The following is a 22,270-nucleotide window of genomic DNA, read 5'->3' as shown; positions in this document are numbered from 1 at the left end:
TCTCTCTCTGTCTCTGTCTGTCTGTCTCACACACACACACACACACACACACACACACACATATCTATGTTTCATCTTCAGAGCTCCGTGTCCTCTAACCTCGCCAGCTGACATGGATACAGTTTAATCCTTCGTCTCTTCCTCACCTCTACCTATGCTCCTCCTCCTCCTCTCTTCTTAATCGATCCAATCCCAGCCTAGTGCTTTCTACGAGGGAATGATTGGACCGTTGCCCGTGGAGACCAGACATTACACAGGAGGAAGCTCCATAACACTTCTGATGACACGCTGTTGAAAGAGCTGGACCGTGTGTGTGTGTCTGTGTGTGTGTGTCTGTGTGTGTGTGTCTGTGTGTGTGTGTCTGTGTGTCTGTGTGTGTGACTGTGTGTGTGTGTGACTGTGTGTGTGTGTGTGTGACTGTGACTGTGTGTGTGACTGTGTGTGTGTGTGTGTGTGTGTGTGTGTGACTGTGTGTGTGTGTGTGTGACTGTGTGTGTGTGTGTGTGACTGTGTGTGACTGTGTGTGACTGTGTGTGTGACTGTGTGTGTGTGTGTGTGACTGTGTGTGTGTGTGACTGTGTGTGTGACTGTGTGTGACTGTGTGTGACTGTGTGTGACTGTGTGTGTGTGTGTGTGTGTGACTGTGTGTGTGTGACTGTGTGTGTGTGTGTGTGACTGTGTGACTGTGTGTGTGTGACTGTGTGTGTGTGTGTGTGACTGTGTGTGTGTGTGTGTGTGTGTGTGTGTGACTGTGTGTGTGTGACTGTGTGTGTGTGACTGTGTGTGTGTAACAAGGTTATTATAGATCAACTAAAACCCCAAAAATAATGAAAAATAAAGATATAAATGAACAAACAAAACAACCGAAACCATCTTTGACTCCAAAACGAACTAAAATAATAACTGTCAGTTCCAGTTTAATGTTGAGGCATTTTATTTGACTGATTAGGTTTAAGTTCCTGAATCTAACTGGTCACGTCGAGGTTGATTCGATCGTTTAGAGACTCGGCGAGGTTGATTCGATCGTTTAGAGACTCGGCGAGGTTGATTCGATCGTTTAGAGACTCGGCGAGGTTGATTCGATCGGTTAGAAGGGAGACTCGGTGAGGTTGATTCGATCGTTTAGAGACTCGGCGAGGTTGATTCGATCGGTTAGAAGGGAGACTCGGTGAGGTTGATTCGATCGTTTAGAGACTCGGCGAGGTTGATTCGATCGGTTAGAGACTCGGCGAGGTTGATTCGATCGTTTAGAGACTCGGCGAGGTTGATTCGATCGGTTAGAGGGGAGACTCGGCGAGGTTGATTCGATCGTTTAGAAGGGAGACTCGTCGAGGTTGATTTGATCGTTTAGAAGGGAGACTCGGCGAGGTTGATTCGATCGTTTAGAAGGGAGACTCGGCGAGGTTGATTCGATCGTTTAGAGACTCGGCGAGGTTGATTCGATCGTTTAGAGACTCGTTGAGGTTGATTCGATCGTTTAGAGACTCGTCGAGGTTGATTCGATCGGTTAGAAGGGAGACTCGGCGAGGTTGATTCGATCGTTTAGAAGGGAGACTCGGCGAGGTTGATTCGATCGGTTAGAAGGGAGACTCGTCGAGGTTGATTCGATCGTTTAGAGACTCGGCGAGGTTGATTCAATCGTTTAGAAGGGAGACTCGCGAGGTTGATTCGATCGTTTAGAGACTCGTCGAGGTTGATTCGATCGTTTAGAAGGGAGACTCGGCGAGGTTGATTCGATCGTTTAGAGACTCGTCGAGGTTGATTCGATCGTCTAGAAGGGAGACTCGGCGAGGTTGATTCGATCGTTTAGAAGGGAGACTCGGCGAGGTTGATTTGATCGTTTAGAGACTCGGCGAGGTTGATTCGATCGTTTAGAAGGGAGACTCGGCGAGGTTGATTCGATCGTTTAGAAGGGAGACTCGGCGAGGTTGATTCGATCGTTTAGAAGGGAGACTCGGCGAGGTTGATTCGATCGTTTAGAAGGGAGACTCGGCGAGGTTGATTCGATCGTTTAGAAGGGAGACTCGTCGAGGTTGATTCGATCGTTTAGAAGGGAGACTCGGCGAGGTTGATTCGATCGTTTAGAAGGGAGACTCGGCGAGGTTGATTCGATCGTTTAGAAGGGAGACTCGGCGAGGTTGATTCGATCGTTTAGAGACTCGGCGAGGTTGATTCGATCGTTTAGAAGGGAGACTCGGCGAGGTTGATTCGATCGTTTAGAAGGGAGACTCGTCGAGGTTGATTCGATCGTTTAGAAGGGAGACTCGGCGAGGTTGATTCGATCGTTTAGAGACTCGGCGAGGTTGATTCGATCGTTTAGAAGGGAGACTCGTTGAGGTTGATTCGATCGTTTAGAGACTTGGCGAGGTTGATTCGATCGTTTAGAAGGGAGACTCGGCGAGGTTGATTTGATCGTTTAGAAGGGAGACTTGGCGAGGTTGATTCGATCGTTTAGAAGGGAGACTCGGCGAGGTTGATTCGATCGTTTAGAGACTCGGCGAGGTTGATTCGATCGTTTAGAAGGGAGACTCGGCGAGGTTGATTCGATCGTTTAGAAGGGAGACTCGGCGAGGTTGATTCGATCGTTTAGAAGGGAGACTCGGCGAGGTTGATTCGATCGTTTAGAAGGGAGACTCGGCGAGCAGCACTGCAGACATTGACTAGTAGAATGAAGCAATGGGACTGTGGAGGAGTGGAGTCTAGGGGAGGTGAATCTGCCATGGTTTAAAATCGGACACCTGTTGAGGATTTCCAACGGATCAACGTGGCAGTGTTGTCGTAGTTCATCATATTTTCTGTATAATGTCGTAAATAAACATGTTTCCCCCTTTTATATCACACACTCACCTATTGACATCATAATGTATGTGTAAACGTTGTACAGTCGATTAGAGATCCTGAAATAACACATTTATACGTCTACTTAAATATCACATTTATACGTCTACTGTTCACCACAGCAGATTTGGTTCCTGTTTCAGTCGTGTCTTTGGTCACGTTCTCCTTGGTCAAACGAAAACAGCCTGATGATTGGTTGACAATAGAGCCTCAAACAAAAAAACAGCCTAATGATTGGTGGACACAAGTTAATAGTTGATACAATGTGTCAAGGAGCTTCAGACCTGACACAAGTTAATAGTTGATACAATGTTTCAAGGAGCTTCAGACCTGACACAAGTTAATAGTTGATACAATGTGTCAAGGAGCTTCAGACCTGACACAAGTTAATAGTTGATACAATGTGTCAAGGAGCTTCAGACCTGACACAAGTTAATAGTTGATACAATGTGTCAAGGAGCTTCAGACCTGACACAAGTTAATAGTTGATACAATGTTTCAAGGAGCTTCAGACCTGACACAAGTTAATAGTTGATACAATGTGTCAAGGAGCTTCAGACCTGACACAAGTTAATAGTTGATACAATGTGTCAAGGAACTGCAGACCTGACACAAGTTAATAGTTGATACAATGTGTCAAGGAGCTTCAGACCTGACACAAGTTAATAGTTGATACAATGTGTCAAGGAGCTTCAGACCTGACACAAGTTAATAGTTGATACAATGTGTCAAGGAGCTTCAGACCTGACACAAGTTAATAGTTGATACAATGTGTCAAGGAGCTTCAGACCAGACACAAGTTAATAGTTGATACAATGTGTCAAGGAGCTTCAGACCTGACACAAGTTAATAGTTGATACAATGTGTCAAGGAGCTTCAGACCAGACACAAGTTAATAGTTGATACAATGTGTCAAGTTCCTTACAGACAGGCAATGAGTGGCCATTGTGATACAATGTGTCAAGTTCCTTACAGACAGGCAATGAGTGGCCATTGTGATACAATGTGTCAAGTTCCTTACGGACAGGCAATGAGTGGCCATTGTGATACAATGTGTCAAGTTCCTTACAGACAGGCAATGAGTGGCCATTGTGATACAATGTGTCAAGTTCCTTACAGACAGGCAATGAGTGGCCATTGTGATACAATGTGTCAAGTTCCTTACAGACAGACAAAGAGTGGCCATTGTGATACAATGTGTCAAGTTCCTTACAGACAGACAATGAGTGGCCATTGTGATACAATGTGTCAAGTTCCTTACAGACAGACAATGAGTGGCCATTGTGATACAATGTGTCAAGTTCCTTACAGACAGACAATGAGTGGCCATTGTGATACAATGTGTCAAGTTCCTTACAGACAGACAATGAGTGGCCATTGTGATGTTTATTTTTATCAGGTTATCTTCTACCTTCAGGCTGCGTTGTTTTTATTTGTTGGCTTTATGTCGGCTATTTCTACGTTTTTGGGCAGTAGAAGTTTCTTCTAGATTTGTCATTTGGATATAATTTTGATCAACCACATGACATTGATTTTGAAATATGAAGGCGTTTTATTTTATATATATATTTAAAAAAAAGTTTTACATTAAAATATGCGTATTAAGATCATAACTGGCAGATCAGTAGAAACGGTCGGATAACTTGGCACTCCACATGGCAAAGGTTGCAGACCACTGGTCTAGCCTGTTACCGGCAACTTCAGGAGCCTAACGGCAGAATCTGTGAAGGCCAGCAGCAGGGCCAGGAACATGGTTTTCCTTCAGGTTCGACTATATTGATCTCCGGCTCCCTCTTGAGTCATTTGTGTCCAGTTTGTGTAAGTGCTTAAAGCATCAGACAAGCTCAGTAGCAACATACAGTTGACTTGATTAACACAGGGTACGTCTATACATGGAAAAATACACGTTTAAACATTTCAACCAATCGATTGGTCTAAAGACCTGATTTGGTTTGTTGCCCGTCTGTCTCTCTGAATCTTCTCTGGGCTGTTGCCTGTCTGGCTCTCTGAATCTTCTCTGGGCTGTTGCCTGTCTGTCTCTATGGTCCCTGGGCTGTTGCCCGTCTGTCTCTCTGTATCTTCTCTGGGCTGTTGCCTGTCTGTCTCTATGGTCTCTGGGCTGTTGCCTGTCTGTCTCTATGGTCTCTGGGATGTTGCCTGTCTGTCTCTATGGTCTCTGGGCTGTTGCCTGTCTGTCTCTATTGTCTCTGGGCTGTTGCCTGTCTGTCTCTATGGTCTCTGGGCTGTTGCCTGTCTGGCTCTATGGTCTCTGGGCTGTTGCCTGTCTGTTTCTATGGTCTCTGGGCTGTTGCCTGTCTGTCTCTATGGTCTCTGGGCTGTTGCCTGTCTGTCTCTATGGTCTCTGGGCTGTTGCCTGTCTGGCTCTATGGTCTCTGGGCTGTTGTCTGTCTCTCTGTATCTTCTCTGGGCTGTTGCCTGTCTGTCTCTCTGTATCTTCTCTGGGCTGTTGCCTGTCTGTCTCTATTGTCTCTGGGCTGTTGCCTGTCTGTCTCTGTATCTTCTCTGGGCTGTTGCCTGTCTGTCTCTATTGTCTCTGGGCTGATGCCTGTCTGTCTCTGGGCTGTTGCCTGTCTGTCTCTGTCGTTTCTGGGCTGTTGCCTGTATCTACCATTGTCAATGTCACCTTTCCAAGGCCCCAAGAGTACAGGCCATCACACAGTCAGGACGCTACACCACTGGGGTTCCATCCCAAATGGCACCCTGTTCCCTACATCGTGCACTACTTTAGACCAGAGCCCTATAGAACCCTATTCCCTATATAGTGCCCTACTTTAGACCAGGACCCCATTTTTGGGATGCAGTATGGATCTCTCTTCTCTTTTCACGTTGGCTGTTTCTGTTTTAATACGGCATGACTTTGTTTTCACTTCCTGAAGGACAAAATGGATCTAAATGGTCAGTCAGTCACCCAACAGAGATCCTATTTAAACAATGATTTCCTATGGAATTCTACGGTTCTATCTCCGCGAAGCTTATTCTGAAAATACAAAAGCAATTAATGATATGGCCTTTTAAATACCTGCTTTTATATACGTGCTTTTATATACGTGCTTTTAAATACGTGCTTGCAGCTAGTTCATTAACTGCACAGGTGTTGTGTTTTAATCCAATATGCTTTTTAAAGTGGGAAGATGAATGAAATGTCAAGACATTTTGTTGAACCTTCTTTTTTCTTCAAAAGCGTGTGGATTTTCCAGTAATAACTGAGAGGTTTTTCTAGCTTCGAGATCAACGCGGAGATGTTCACACCAGATGTTCAGGATGGATCCTTCTCAGGGCTCCAACATGGAGATGTTCACACCAGATGTCCAGGATGGATCCTTCTCAGGGCTCCAACATGGAGATGTTCAGGATGGATCCTTCTCAGGGCTCCAACATGGAGATGTTCACACCAGATGTCCAGGGTGGATCCTTCTCAGGGCTCCAACATGGAGATGTTCAGGATGGATCCTTCTCAGGGCTCCAACATGGAGATGTTCACACCAGATGTCCAGGGTGGATCCTTCTCAGGGCTCCAACATGGAGATGCTCAGGATGGATCCTTCTCAGGGCTCCAACATGGAGATGTTCACACCAGATGTCCAGGATGGATCCTTCTCAGGGCTCCAACATGGAGATGTTCACACCAGATGGTCAGGATGGATTCTTCTCAGGGCTCCAACATGGAGATGTTCAGGATGGATCCTTCTCAGGGCTCCAACATGAATATGTTCAGGATGGATCCTTCTCAGGGCTCCAACATGGAGATGTTCACACCAGATGTCCAGGATGGATCCTTCTCAGGGCTCCAACATGGAGATGTTCAGGATGGATCCTTCTCAGGGCTCCAACATGGAGATGTTCAGGATGGATCCTTCTCAGGGCTCCAACATGGAGATGTCCAGGGTGGATCCTTCTCAGGGCTCCAACATGGAGATGTTTACACCAGATGTTCAGGATGGATCCTTCTCAGGGCTCCAACATGGAGATGTTCACACCAGATGTCCAGGATGGATCCTTCTCAGGGCTCCAACATGGAGATGTTCAGGATGGATCCTTCTCAGGGCTCCAACATGGAGATGTTCACACCAGATGTTCAGGATGGATCCTTCTCAGGGCTCCAACATGGAGATGTTCAGGATGCATCCTTCTCAGGGCTCCAACATGGAGATGTTCACACCAGATGTTCAGGATGGATCCTTCTCAGGGCTCCAACATGAAGATGTTCAGGATGGATCCTTCTCAGGGCTCCAACATGGAGATGTTCAGGATGGATCCTTCTCAGGGCTCCAACACGTCCTTTAATGGGAAACCAGTTCAGCTCTGTTACTGGGAGACAACCGCTCAGAGTGGGCTTCAACTTTTAACCTGCCTAGCATATATTTATCTCTCCACATCTCTCTCTCCACATCTCTCTGTCACGAGAATTAGGTTCTCAAATGTTCATTCCCCAATTGATTTAAATGACTCTGTCTGCGACCAGGATTTGTAAGATACTGGTTGGAATGAAAACGAGACAGAGGCCCAGTCCACAATAGTCAAATGTTTATTCACGGGCACAGAACAAAGACCTTCATTTTATAGTGACACACATACTTCCACACAAAACATTAGTTCTCATACGCCCACACTGTCCTGCTACCCAGCCGACATAGGGAGAGACCCTGGGAGGTTCTCAGTGCCGAGACCCCGGGAGAGACCCTGGGAGGTTCTCAGTGCCGAGACCCTGGGAGAGACCCTGGGAGGTTCTCAGTGCCGACACCCTGGGAGAGACCCTGGGAGGTTCTCAGTGCCGACACCCTGGGAGAGACCCTGGGAGGTTCTCAGTGCCGAGACCCTGGGAGAGACCCTGGGAGGTTCTCAGTGCCGAGACCCTGGGAGGTTCTCAGTGCCCCAGCCAAGGTCGGCCCCGAATCTTCCTCAGACAGTCCGTTATCAAGACACTAGATATATTGTCACCAAAACATTAATTCTGACTACGAACTACACTCTCAGATATAATTATACTGACTAAATCACACACAGCATTAAAATCTAATGATTCGAATCAATTTCATACTATCATATGGTCTCGGAGGGTAATATTCTAATCATATAATTATATTAACACTCTCTGTCTCTCTCTCTCTCTCTGTCTCTCTCTGTCTCTCTCTCTCTCTCTCTCTCTCTGTCTCTCTCTGTCTCTCTCTATCTCTCTCTCTCTGTCTCTCTCTGTCTCTCTCTGTCTCTCTCTCTCTCTCTCTCTCTCTCTCTCTCTCTCTCTCTCTCTCTCTCTCTCTGTCTCTCTCTGTCTCTCTCTGTCTCTCTCTGTCTCTCTCTGTCTCTCTCTCTCTCTCTCTGTCTCTCTCTCTCTCTGTCTCTCTCTGTCTCTCTCTGTCTCTCTCTGTCTGTCTGTCTCTCTGTCTCTCTCTCTCTCTGTCTCTCTCTCTCTCTGTCTCTGTCTCTCCTCTCTGTCTCTATCTTCCCTCTCTCTCTCCTCTCTCCCCTCTCCTCTCTCTCCTCTCCTCTCTCTCTCCTCTCCTCTCTCTCTCCTCTCCTCTCTCTCTCTCCTCTCCTCTCTCTCTCGCTCTCGCTCTCTCTCTCGCTCTCTCTCCTCGCTCTCTCTCCTCGCTCTCTCTCTCTCCTCTCTCTCTCTCTCTCCTATCTCTCTGTCTCTCCTATCTCTCTGTCTCTCCTCTCTCTCTCTCCTCTCTCTGTCTTTCCTCTCTCTGTCTCTCCTCTCTCTCTGTCTCTCCTCTCTCTCTGTCTCTCCTCTCTCTCTGTCTCTCCTCTCTCTCTCTCTCCTCTCTCTCTGTCTCTCCTCTCTCTCTGTCTCTCCTCGCTCTCTTGCTCTCTCTCTCTCTCTCTCTCTCTGTCTCTCCTCTCTCTCCTCTCTCTTCTCTCTCCTCTCTCTTCTCTCTCCTCTCTCTGTCTCTCCTCTCTCTCCTCTCTCTTCTCTCTCCTCTCTCTGTTTCTCTCTCTCTGTTTCTCTGTCTCTGTTTCTCTCTCTCTGTTTCTCTCTCTCTGTTTCTCTCTCTCTGTTTCTCTCTCCTCTCTCCAGGAGGATATGAACCTGAATGATGACAAGAAGGCTCCTCTGAGAGAGAAAGATCTGACCACCAAGAGGGAGATGGTTATCCAGTACATTGTTACTGCCTCCAAAACAGTAGGTGGAGAGTTATGGTTCATAATGTGGTAGGAAACTGAGGCTCTGAGTGGTGTGTGTGTGTAGCAGGGAACTTACATTTTGAGTGGTGTGTGTAGCAGGGAACTTAGACTCCTAGTGGTGTGTGTAGCAGGGAACTTAGACTCCTAGTGGTGTGTGTGTGTGTGTGTAGCAAGGAACTTACACTGAGTGGTGTGTGTGTGTGTAGCAGGGAACTTAGACTCCTAGTGGTGTGTGTGTGTGTGTGTGTAGCAGGGAACTTACACTCTGAGTGGTGTGTGTGTGTGTGTGTGTAGCAGGGAACTTACACTCTGAGTGGTGTGTGTGTGTGTGTGTAGCAGGGAACTTAGACTCCTTGTGGTGTGTGTGTGTGTGTGTGTAGCAGGGAACTTACACTCTGAGTGGTGTGTGTGTGTGTGTGTGTGTGTAGCAGGGAACTTAGACTCTGAGTGGTGTGTGTGTGTGTAGCAGGGAACTTACACTCCTAGTGGTGTGTGTGTGTGTGTGTAGCAGGGAACTTAGACTCTGAGTGGTGTGTGTGTGTAGCAGGGAACTTAGACTCCTTGTGGTGTGTGTGTGTGTAGCAGGGAACTTACACTCTGAGTGGTGTGTGTGTGTGTGTGTAGCAGGGAACTTAGACTCTGAGTGGTGTGTGTGTGACAGACTGCAGTCTGTCCTCTGTGTTAAATATCCCCTGTTGGCCCGTTACACCATCACAGGGTTGAAATATAATTCCTCTACCATTACCTAATCTAACTGCTTCCTGATCTAACTGCTTCCTGATCTAACTGCTGCCTGATCTAACTGCTGCCTGATCTAACTGCTGCCTAATCTAACTGCTGCCTGATCTAACTGCTGCCTAATCTAACTGCTGCCTAATCTAACTGCTGCCTGATCTAACTGCTGCCTAATCTAACTGCTGCCTGATCTAACTGCTGCCTAATCTAACTGCTTGCTGATCTAACTGCTTCCTGATCTAACTGCTGCCTGATCTAACTGCTGCCTGATCTAACTGCTGCCTAATCTAACTGCTGCCTGATCTAACTGCTGCCTAATCTAACTGCTGCCTGATCTAACTGCTGCCTGATCTAACTGCTGCCTGATCTAACTGCTGCCTGATCTAACTGCTGCCTGATCTAACTGCTGCCTGATCTAACTGCTGCCTGATCTAACTGCTGCCTATTACCTAACCTAATCTACCTGCTACCTAATCTAACTTCTGCCTAATCTGACCACAAACCATTACCTAATCTAACCATTACCTAATCTAACTGCTAGCTAATCTAACCACTAACCATTACCTAACCTAACTGCTACCTAATTTAACCATTACCTAATCTACCTCGATCGCTACCTAATCTAACCGTTACCTAATCTAACAACTAACCATGACCTAATCTACAGTTACCTTATCTAACCGTTACCTAATCTAACCACTACCTAATCTAACAACTAACCATGACCTAATCTAACCGTTACCTAATCTACCATTACCTAATCGAACCGTTACCTAATCTAGCCACTAACCATTACCTAATTTACCTGATCTACCATTACCTAATCTACAGTTACCTAATCTAACCGTTACCTAATCTAACCACTACCCATTACATAATCTAACCGTGACCTAATGTACCATTATCTAATTTAATCACTACTAATAACCTAATCTAACCACTACCCATTACCTAATCTACCCATTACCTAATCTACCCATTACCAAATCTACCCTCTACCTAATCTACCCATTACCTAATCTAACCATTACCTAATCTAACCATTACCTAATCTAACCACTACCTAATCTACCCTCTACCCATTACCTAATCTACCCATTACCTAATCTACCCATTACCAAATCTACCCTCTACCTAATCTACCACGACCTAATCTACCCTCTACCTAATCTACCCTCTACCCATTACCTAATCTACCCACTACCTAATCTACCCACTACCTAATCTACCACAACCTAATCTACCCTCTACCTAATCTACCACGACCTAATCTACCCTCTACCTAATCTACCCTCTACCCATTACCAAATCTACCCTCTACCTAATCTACCACGACCTAATCTACCCTCTACCTAATCTACCCTCTACCCATTACCTAATCTAACCATTACCTAATCTAACCATTACCTAATCTAACCACTACCTCATCTACCCTCTACCCATTACCTAATCTACCCATTACCTAATCTACCCATTACCAAATCTACCCTCTACCTAATCTACCACAACCTAATCTACCACGACCTAATCTACCCTCTACCTAATCTACCACGACCTAATCTACCCTCTAGCTAATCTACCCTCTACCCATTACCTAATCTACCCATTACCAAATCTACCCACTACCTAATCTACCACGCCCTAATCTACCACGACCTAATCTACCCTCTACCTAATCTACCACAACCTAATCTACCCTCTACCTAATCTACCACGACCTAATCTACCCTCTACCTAATCTACCACGACCTAATCTACCCTCTACCTAATCTACCACGACCTAATCTACCCTCTACCTAATCTACCATGACCTAATCTACCCTCTACCTAATCTACCCTCTACCTAATCTACCACGACCTAATCTACCCTCTAGCTAATCTACCACGACCTAATCTACCCTCTAGCTAATCTACCCTCTACCTAATCTACCACGACCTAATCTACCCTCTACCTAATCTACCCTCTACCTAATCTACCACGACCTAATCTACCCTCTACCTAATCTACCACGACCTAATCTACCCTCTACCTAATCTACCACGACCTAATCTACCCTCTACCTAATCTACCACAACCTAATCTACCCTCTACCTAATCTACCCTCTACCTAATCTACCCTCTACCTAATCTACCACGACCTAATCTACCCTCTAGCTAATCTACCCTCTACCTAATCTACCACGACCTAATCTACCCTCTACCTAATCTACCACGACCTAATCTACCCTCTACCTAATCTACCACGACCTAATCTACCCTCTACCTAATCTACCACGACCTAATCTACCCTCTACCTAATCTACCACGACCTAATCTACCCTCTACCTAATCTACCACGACCTAATCTACCCTCTACCTAATCTACCCTCTACCTAATCTACCCTCTACCTAATCTACCACGACCTAATCTACCCTCTACCTAATCTACCCTCTACCTAATCTACCCTCTACCTAATCTACCACGACCTAATCCTGTTTTTGGCTGGTTTTGCTGTGGTTGTTTTATCTTGTTTGTTCGCTTTCACGCTCACTCTGTCTCTGCCTCTTTCTCTCTCTCTCTCCTCTCTCCCTCTTTCTCTCTCACTCTGTCTCTGCCTCTTTCTCTCTCTCTCTCCTCTCTCCCTCTCTCTCTCTCTCACTCTGTCTCTGCCTCTCCCTCTCTCTCTCTCTCCTCTCTCCCTCTCCTCTCTCTCCCCCTCCTCTCCCTCTCTCTCTCTTCTCTCTCTTCTCTCTCTTCTCTCTCTTCTCTCTCTTCTCTCTCTTCTCTCCTCTCTCCTCTCTCCTCTCTCTCACACACCTGGCATATGAAACCACCAGTTAGTGTTAAATTATAGAGCGCTTGGCCCACCATCCTTGGAGGATGTGATAATGTTGGAGTGCTGGAAGATATTGGATGATTCATTGTTGTTCATGGTGTCTGCTGCTCTCTGGATGGTCCTCGTGTCTGGAGTTTCAATGAGCTCCAACCTGTTTCCTTCTTCCTCCCTCACGCACCCTATTCCCTATAGAGGGCACTACTTTAGACCAGAGCCCTGTGGCACCCTATTCCCTATAGAGGGCACTACTTTAGACCAGAGCCCTGTGGCACCCTATTCCCTATAGAGGGCACTACTTTAGACCAGAGCCCTGTGGCACCCTATTCCCTATAGAGGGCACTACTTTAGACCAGAGCCCTGTGGCACCCTATTCCCTATAGAGGGCACTACTTTAGACCAGAGCCCTGTGGCACCCTATTCCCTATAGAGGGCACTACTTTAGACCAGAGCCCTGTGGCACCCTATTCCCTATAGAGGGCACTACTTTAGACCAGAGCCCTGTGGCACCCTATCCCCTATAGAGGGCACTACTTCTGACCAAGGCTCAGGGTGCCATTTGGGAGCAGAACAACAGTACCTTGAGTAGCCGTGATAAAACTGGTAAGTTCCAGAAAATGATTGAATCTGGAAAGAAAACAGAGAGCACCTCTCTCTCTCTCTCTGTCTCTCTCTCTCTCTCTGTCTCTCTCTGTCTCTCTCTCTCTCTGTCTCTCTCTCTGTCTCTCGGTCTCTCTGTCTCTCTCTCTCTCTCTCTGCCTCTTTCTCTCTCTCTCTGTCTCTCTCTCTCTCTGTCTCTCTGTCTCTCTCTCTCTCTCTCTGCCTCTTTCTCTCTCTTTCTCTCTCTTTCTCTCTCTCCCTGTCTCTCTCTCTCTGTCTCTCTGTCTCTCTCTCTCTCTCTCTCTCTCTCTCTGCCTCTTTCTCTCTCTCTGTCTCTGTCTCTGTCTCTCTGTCTCTCTGTCTCTCTGTCTCTCTGTCTCTCTGTCTCTCTCTCTCTCTCTCTCTGTCTCTCTCTCTCTCTCTCTGTCTCTCTCTCTCTCTCTCTCTGTCTCTCTCTCTCTCTCTCTCTCTCTGCCTCTCTCTCTCTCTCTCTGCCTCTTTCTCTCTCTCTCTGTCTCTTTCTCTCTCTCTCTCTCTGTCTCTCTCTCTCTCTCTCTCTCTGTCTCTCTCTCTCTCTCTCTCTCTCTCTTAAAGGGACCATTCTCTACATCGATTTCAATTAGAAATCCCCCCCCTGGAACCTTCTAGATGGACTAGTGGTTTATTAAAAAGTCAAGGTGCTCTGATACGGCAGATTATTAGACATATCTGGACTAGGATTGAACGTGGTCCCTGGACCGCGGAGAACAGAGTGCATTGTGGGGATCGATATGTATACATTAGCTGTTACTAAAGTAACAAAAGACATTGGTTAAGAAGAGGATACTTTTATCATACTTCAGGGAGGGTCACTACGCTGTGTGTGTGTGTGTGTGTGTGTGTGTGTGTGTTCTGGCCCTGGTTATTTGAGCCCTATGGAACCCTATTCCCTATATATTGCCCTACTTTAGACCAGAGCCCTATAGAACCCTATTCCCTATGTAGTGCACTACTTTAGACCAGAGCCCTATAGAACCCTATTCCCTATATAGTGCACTACTTTAGACCAGAGCCCTATAGAACCCTATTCCCTATATAGTGCACTACTTTAGACCAGAGCCCTATGAATTTGATTCTCTGTTCTGTAGCTGCTGTCTGTCTTCTTCTTCTCCTGTTAACGACCAGACAGGTGTATTTAATGTTGGTGTCTCTGTTCTGTAGCTGCTGTCTGTCTTCTTCTTCTCTTGTTAACTACCAGACAGGTGTATTTAATGTTGGATTCTCTGTTCTGTAGCTGCTGTCTTCTTCTTCTCCTGTCCTCTTCATCAGCTGATGTTAATAGCGCTGTTCAATGGAACGATATCAGAGTGATTGGAAGGTTATCTCTAGACACACACACACACACACACACACACACACACACACACACACACACACACACACACACACACACACACACACACACATTCTCTTTATCGGTAGCCTATGCTGTAGAAGGGATTGTGTGATTGTGTCTCAATGTAATCAAGGTATGAAATTATAATTTTCTCATACAATCTCTTTTTTTGGGGTCTTAGTTGTGGTCAATTTGTAGAGTACAAATTATTTATAATTATGTTCTAGCCCCCCCCCCCCCCGACCATCCGCTCCGACAAAACTCGGGCCTGTGGCTGAATCTAGTGACTCACCCCTGACCTAGAAAGACCTTAACTGTGGCTGAATCTAGTGACTCACCCCTGACCTAGAAAGACCTTAACTGTGGCTGAATCTAGTGACTCACCCCTGACCTAGAAAGACCTTAACTGTGGCTGTGGCTCCAATTTTAAATCTTTTAAGTTTTCAATTCAAGAAACTTTATTCTTGAAAGTTATAATAGTGGAGTTTTTAAAGTGTCTCATCAGTATTCCTCACGTCAGTCATCGCAGACATTAGAGAGCTGTTTATAACCTGTTATAACCGGTCCGATGTCCTCATCAACGACCCCATTTCCACAGACAGTGTTTTTTAATCAGGTTTTATATCGTATTGCAAGATAATGAGCTTTTTAAAAACATTTAAAAAAGCCACATGTTCTCTGCACCCCGTGGCAACATATATTTTTTTGTTGTACAATCGCAGGAAGCTTTTTAAAACGGAAAAATGTTCTCTCCACCAGAGGATATGAGTGAATACGTTTGGGATCCGCTGTCGTCATGGGATGTCTTGAGTCACATTCCGCTGTCGTCATGGATGTCTTGAGTCACATTCCGCTGTCGTCATGGATGTCTTGAGTCACATTCCGCTGTCGTCATGGATGTCTTGAGTCACATTCCGCTGTCGTCATGGATGTCTTGAGTCACATTCCGCTGTCGTCATGGATGTCTTGAGTCACATTCCGCTGTCGTCATGGATGTCTTGAGTCACATTCCGCTGTCGTCATGGATGTCTTGAGTCACATTGCGCTGTCGTCATGGATGTCTTGAGTCACATTGCGCTGTCGTCATGGATGTCTTGAGTCACATTCCGCTGTCGTCATGGATGTCTTGAGTCACATTCCGCTGTCGTCATGGATGTCTTGAGTCACATTCCGCTGTCGTCATGGATGTCTTGAGTCACATTCCCCCCAAAAACGGTCCTGGTTTTTAAACAAAACGAGGAGAGAATGTTGGAAGTGTTTTAGTTTTTTTTCTTCCAATACTTCTGTCCTCTTTATTTTCCCTTTCTCCTCCGGAAGCTGAAGGAAGCTGAAGGAAGCTGAAGGAAGCTGAAGGAAGCTGAGAAGGGCTGTGAAGGGCTGAGAAGGGCTGTGAAGGGCTGTGGGGGGCCGTGGGGGGCCGTGACGGGCCGTGAAGGGTGTTTGTTAAGAAAAGCCAATGGCAACGTGGCCTTGACTCTGCATACCGTCTGTCCAGCAATGAGCCAAGATTTACTTGTCTGCTATTCTGAAACAGCTCTTTGACAATCGCCCAGAGAACTCTCTAGTCTTTCGGATGCTTCCTAAATGGCATCCTATGCCCTATATAGTGCACTACTTTAGACCAGGAGCTCTACTGTTGACCAGGACCCATAGTGCACTACTGTTGACCAGAACCCATAGGGCTCTAATCAAACCTAGTGCACTACTTTAGACCAGGACCCATAGGGCTCTAATCAAACCTAGTGCACTACTTTAGACCAGGACCCATAGGGCTCTAATCAAACCTAGTGCACTACTTTAGACCAGGACCCATAGGGCTCTAATCAAACGTAGTGCACTACTTTAGACCAGGACCCATAGGGCTCTAATCAAACCTAGTGCACTACTTTAGACCAGGACCCATAGGGCTCTAATCAAACCTAGTGCACTACTTTAGACCAGGACCCATAGGGCTCTAATCAAACCTAGTGCACTACTTTAGACCAGGAGCCATAGGGCTCTAATCAAACCTAGTGCACTACTTTAGACCAGGAGCCATAGGGCTCTAATCAAACCTAGTGCACTACGTAGGGGATGAATAGGTATTGTGGGGTTGACTGAGTGTCTCCACTTTTTAAATTAAGATTCAACACCACTGCTGACCAGGGGGACGTTTTCTTCTTGGGAAATCGCCTGTGGCGCCTAATCTCTGCGTTGCCGTGGAGACCGGTCTGTTTACAAACGTACGTTTATATATACCCGCTAATTGCTGTGTTGTGCGGGAGACGGCTTGCTAATCATTTTTTAAAAAAAAAACTGTTTTTTTCCCCCTTTTTTTGTGGGGGGGGGGGGGGTTTCACATAATAGTCGCACAGGGCTTTGTGTGAAGCGACAGCAATTAGGATGTGCTGACCAGTTCGGTCTCCTGTCACGTGTTGTTTACGGCCGACCAGGACACTGTCTGTCAACAGGTCTGTTTATCATGCAGTCTGTACTCACCTTGCTGGCAGTACTAAAGCCTTCCTTGCATAGAGAAAGGTGGTGAATCATTGTCTCAGAGACCTGATTATGAATGGAGTGGCCTCAGCCTCCCTTTTCAATACCTGATCATCACAGAAACAGAACAGAGAGATTCATTACAACTGAAGAACCGGAGGAGAGAGAGAGAGAGAGAGAGAGAGAGATTGGGGAGGGGGGGGGGGAGAGGGAGGGAGAGATGGTCCATTCCAAGGACAGTAGCACCATTTAGGGTAGTGTCTGCATTCATCAGTCAAATTAAGAGCACCTTCTCTTCACACAGAGAGAGAGGGAGAGAGAAAAAGATTTGAAACCGAGCAGACTAATTTAAAGGTTGTATGAACAACCATGACTGAGTTACCTGCCTCAGTGAGATCCTCCTCCTCCTCCTCCTCCTCCTCCTCCTCCATTAGCCTAAACCTTAAATAAGGTATCCTTCTACTCTCTGTCTCCGTGTGGAGCGATACGATTCGTTACGGAGAGAGACACTTTGAGAGAGAGAGCTGGATAGAAAGAACATTTAGTTGATCACTTCCTGTTGCTCTGGATGTTTTTTTGGCTCCAACTCCGTAAATTGGACTCCCTCATTTGTTCTCTCCTCGGATACCGTCCGTCAGTATCTCTACCTACGTGTCGACTTAGATTCTGGAGGTCTTAATTGGTCCACTACACTTCACCTAAATAAGCTGCTTTGGAAGGTTAGTGAAGAAATGGATCCTCATGAACAAGTCAGCAGTTTGGCGTATCAACCTTTCTCACATGTATTTATTTAATTGCTTGTCCTATTAGGCCTATAAAACTCACTCAAATCTCCTCCTCCTCCTCTGCTGCTTTCCCTCCTTCCCCTTGTAATCAGGAAGTGATTGTTTTTATACCTGGGTATCCAGCTCGGTGTAATGAATGATCAGGTAGAACAGGAACCCCCGCAGTACTCCGGACCTCCGTGCTCCAAAAAATACCCTTCATATCAAGTTATCTGATTTGGTTTAGAAATGTCTCACAGTAGGGGATGGCCTGTGTCCCAAATGGTTACCCTATGCCCTGCACAGTGGACCACTTTTCACCTTAAACCCATGGTCCCTGGTAGAACGGAGTACGCTACGTAGGCAACAGGGTGGTAGTTGGGGACTTGGTTTTAGTTTGAGTTTAACAGAAGATTGTAGACTTGCTCAGCTCTTATCATTCCTCCTTCTAACTCTACTCTGGCACTAGGTGAACGGGTTGAGGGTGGGGACAGTGGCGTGTGGCGTGTCGATAGACGTGGAGCGGGAGGACACGTATGTGGAATATCCACCGCCCTGCTCCCTCGCTGAGAAGGCAACTGTGGCGTTCCAGATTGAATCTCTGTCTTTCTGTCTCTCCCTCACCCTCTTTTCTCTCCCTCTACTCCATCTATTCCTCTCTCTACCTCTCTCTCTACCTCTATCTCGCTCTCTCGCTCTCTCGCTCTCTCAATTCAATTCAAGGGCTTTATTGGCATGGGAAACGTGTTAACATTGCCAAAGCAAGTGAGGTAGATAATATATAAAGTGAATATATAAAGTGAAATAAACAATACAAATTAACAGTAAACATTACACATACAGAAGTTTCAAAACAATAAAGACATTACAAATCTCTCTGTCTCTCTCTCTCTTTATCTCACTACCTCTCTTTCTCCCTCACCCTCTTTTCTCTCCCTCTACTCCATCTATTCCTCTCTCTCTATCTCTCTATTCCTCTCTCTCTATCTCTCTCTCTCTCTCTCTCTCTCTCTCTATCGCTCTCTCTCTCTATCGCTCTCTCTCTCTCTGTCTCTCTATCTCTCTCTCTGTCTCTCTCTCTCTCTCTCTCTCTCTGTCTCTCTATCTCACTGTCTCTCTATCTCACTCTCTCCCTCTCTACTCCATCTATTCCTCTCTCTCTCTCTCTCTCTTCCTCTCTCTCTCTCTCTCGTTTTCCAACATGGACTGTCCACTGTGTGTTATCTAGCGTGTCTCTCAGAGATCTGCCAGAGCTGATGAAGATGAATAGAGTGGAGGGATCACTGCAGTGGACAGTCTGCTGTGAGAGGGGTGTTCTGGGTAAATAGCACGCTATTACCCACAGTGCCTTCAGAAAGCATTCACGTTTCGTTTTTGTTACTCAAGGTTGGATTCAAATGGATTTAATTTAATTCAATTATTCTTTTTTTTTTTTTTTTGTCAACGATCTACACAAAATACTCAGAAGATAAATTCTAACATTTGTAAATGAATATAATATGAAAAATAGAAGATATCTTGATTTTATATAAGTATTTATATAATTATTCAACCCCCTGAGTCAATACATGTTAGTATCGCCTATTATAGCCAGAGTCTTTCTGGGTCAGTCTCTAAGAGCTAGAGTCTTTCTGGGTCAGTCTCTAAGTGCTAGAGTCTTTCTGGGTCAGTCTCTAAGAGCTTTCAACACCTGGATTGTACAGTATTTGCACATTATTCTTTAAAATAAATTATTCTTATTATATTATTATTCTAGCTCTGTCAAGTTGGTTGTTGATCGTTGCTAGATAGTCGCGTTCAAGCTGATTTCAGTCAAAACTGTAACTAACGCCACTCAGGAACATGCAATGTCGTCTTGGTAAAGCAACTCCGGTGTTTATTTGGCCTTGTGATTTAGGTTTTATTGTCCTGCTGAAAGGTGAATTCATCACCCAGTGTCTGTTGGAAAGCAGACTGAAGCAGGTTTCCCTCTAGGAGTTTCCTTGTGATTTAGGTTTTATTGTCCTGCTGAAAGGTGAATTCATCACCCAGTGTCTGTTGGAAAGCAGACTGAAGCAGGTTTCCCTCTAGGAGTTTCCTTGTGATTTAGGTTTTATTGTCCTGCTGAAAGGTGAATTCATCACCCAGTGTCTGTTGGAAAGCAGACTGAAGCAGGTTTCCCTCTATAGGAGTTTCCTTGTGATTTAGGTTTATTGTCCTGCTGAAAGGTGAATTCATCTCCCAGTGTCTGTTGGAAAGCAGACTGAAGCAGGTTTCCCTCTATAGGAGTTTCCTTGTGATTTAGGTTTTATTGTCCTGCTGAAAGGTGAATTCATCTCCCAGTGTCTGTTGGAAAGCAGACTGAAGCAGGTTTCCCTCTAGGAGTTTCCTTGTGATTTAGGTTATTCTCCTGCTGAAAGGTGAATTCATCTCCCAGTGTCTGTTGGAAAGCAGACTGAAGCAGGTTTCCCTCTAGGAGTTTCCTTGTGATTTAGGTTATTCTCCTGCTGAAAGGTGAATTCATCTCCCAGTGTCTGTTGGAAAGCAGACTGAAGCAGGTTTCCCTCTAGGAGTTTCCTTGTGGTTTAGCTCTATTCCGTTTCTTTTTATCCTAAAAAACTCCCTAGTCCTTGCCGATGACAAGCATACTCATAACCTGATGCAGCCACCACCATGCTTGAAAATATGAAGTGGTATTCAGTGATGCGTTGTTTGATTTGCTGTAAATTAACCTTTTTATTCAGGACATAAAGTACATTTTGCCACTCCTTCTTTAGTGCCTTATTGCAAACAGGATGCATGTTTTGGTATATTTGTACTTTCTTTTCACTCGGTCATTTAGGGTACTATTTTGGAGTAACTACAATGTTGTTGATCCGTCCTCAGTTTTCTCCTATCACAGCCACTAAACTAACTGTTTTAAAGTCACCATTGGGCATCGCAGTGAAATCCCTGAGCAGTTTCCTTCCTCTTCGGCAACTGAGTTAGGAAGGACGCTTGTATCTTCATAGTGTCTGGGGACATAATCCCCGTCACGTTGTCCAGCCATACCAGATTTCTAATACTCCCTTCTACCCCTCTATCATGGTGGTGTTAGGGCTCCTGAGTAGCGCAGCAGTCTAAACCACAATTTCAGTGCTAGAAGCGTCACTACAGACCCTGGTTTGATTCCAGTCTGTATCATAACCGGCCGTGATTGGGAGTCCCATAGGGCGGGCGCACAATTGTCCCAGAATTTGTTCTTAACTGACTTGCCCAGTTAAATAAAGGTTAAGTTGAATATATAAAATGACTTGGGTTTTGACACTATAGAAACTCCAACCTTGGTCCAAGGCTGACACTATGGAAACTCCAACCTTGGTCCATTTCTGACACTATGGAAACTCCAACCTTGGTCCATGGCTGACACTATGGAAACCCCAACCTTGGCCCAAGGCTGACACTCTGGAAACTCCAACCTTGGCCCAAGGCTGACACTCTGGAAACTCCAACCTTGGTCCAAGGCTGACACTATGGATACTCCAACCTTGGCCCAAGGCTGACACTCTGGATACTCCAACCTTGGCCCAAGGCTGACACTATGGATACTCCAACCTTGGCCCAAGGCTGACACTATGGAAACTCCAACCTTGGCCCAAGGCTGACACTATGGAAACTCCAACCTTGGTCCAAGGCTGACACTATGGAAACTCTAACCTTGGCCCAAGGCTGACACTAAAGAAACTCCAACCTTGGCCCAAGGCTGACACTATGGAAACCTTGGCCCAAGGCTGACACTCTGGAAACTCCAACCTTGGCCCAAGGCTGACACTCTGGATACTCCAACCTTGGCCCAAGGCTGACACTATGGATACTCCAACCTTGGCCCAAGGCTGACACTATGGAAACTCCAACCTTGGTCCAAGGCTGACACTATGGAAACTCTAACCTTGGCCCAAGGCTGACACTAAAGAAACTCCAACCTTGGCCCAAGGCTGACACTATGGAAACTCCAACCTTGGCCCAAGGCTGACACTCTGGAAACTCCAACCTTGACCCAAGGCTGACACCCTAGAAATAGATGGACTCCAACCCACTGTGTGCTTCTGGGGTTTATTTTATTTTATTTTTTTATTTTATTTTACCTTTATTTAACCAGGCAAGTCAGTTAAGAACAAATTCTTATTTTCAATGACGGCCTGGGAACAGTGGGTTAACTGCCTGTTCAGGGGCAGAACGACAGATTTGTACCTTGTCAGCTCGGGGGTTTTGAACTCACAACCTTCCGGTTACTAGTCCAACGCTCTAACCACTAGGCTACCCTGCCGCCCCATGACATGAACTCTGTATTGTATTGAATTGCATGAGTTAAAATATCTATATATTTTTGCGGAACTGACTGACTGTCTGACTTTAGCTTTGTTAAGAAATCTTCCTCCCTCTTGGCTTCATTTAGTTGTGAGCAGTCATGTTTTCCTCGTAACATTACCAACTTCCTCTTTCCTTCACAAAACTCTTTCCCAATTATACAGTGAGCTGCACTGCAGTGGATCCTCTGACTCGG

At 45.8% G+C, this 22,270-nt stretch overlaps 1 protein-coding gene across 1 annotated transcript in view; it reads left to right on the top strand.

The window, feature by feature from the left end:
- LOC110517682 (protein diaphanous homolog 3) overlaps positions 1-22,270 on the top strand; it is a 286,923-nt gene that overhangs the window by 51,202 nt on the left and 213,451 nt on the right. Inside the window, exon 4 of the mRNA XM_036973085.1 lies at positions 8,879-8,983. Coding sequence (XP_036828980.1) covers positions 8,879-8,983 — 105 coding nt within the window. The remainder of the gene's footprint in view (positions 1-8,878; positions 8,984-22,270) is intronic.

The sequence above is a fragment of the Oncorhynchus mykiss genome, unplaced genomic scaffold (genome assembly GCF_013265735.2).
Source record: "Oncorhynchus mykiss isolate Arlee unplaced genomic scaffold, USDA_OmykA_1.1 un_scaffold_221, whole genome shotgun sequence".
In the NCBI taxonomy this organism is placed as follows: domain Eukaryota; kingdom Metazoa; phylum Chordata; class Actinopteri; order Salmoniformes; family Salmonidae; genus Oncorhynchus; species Oncorhynchus mykiss.
This window is presented reverse-complemented; position numbering and strand designations above follow the sequence as displayed.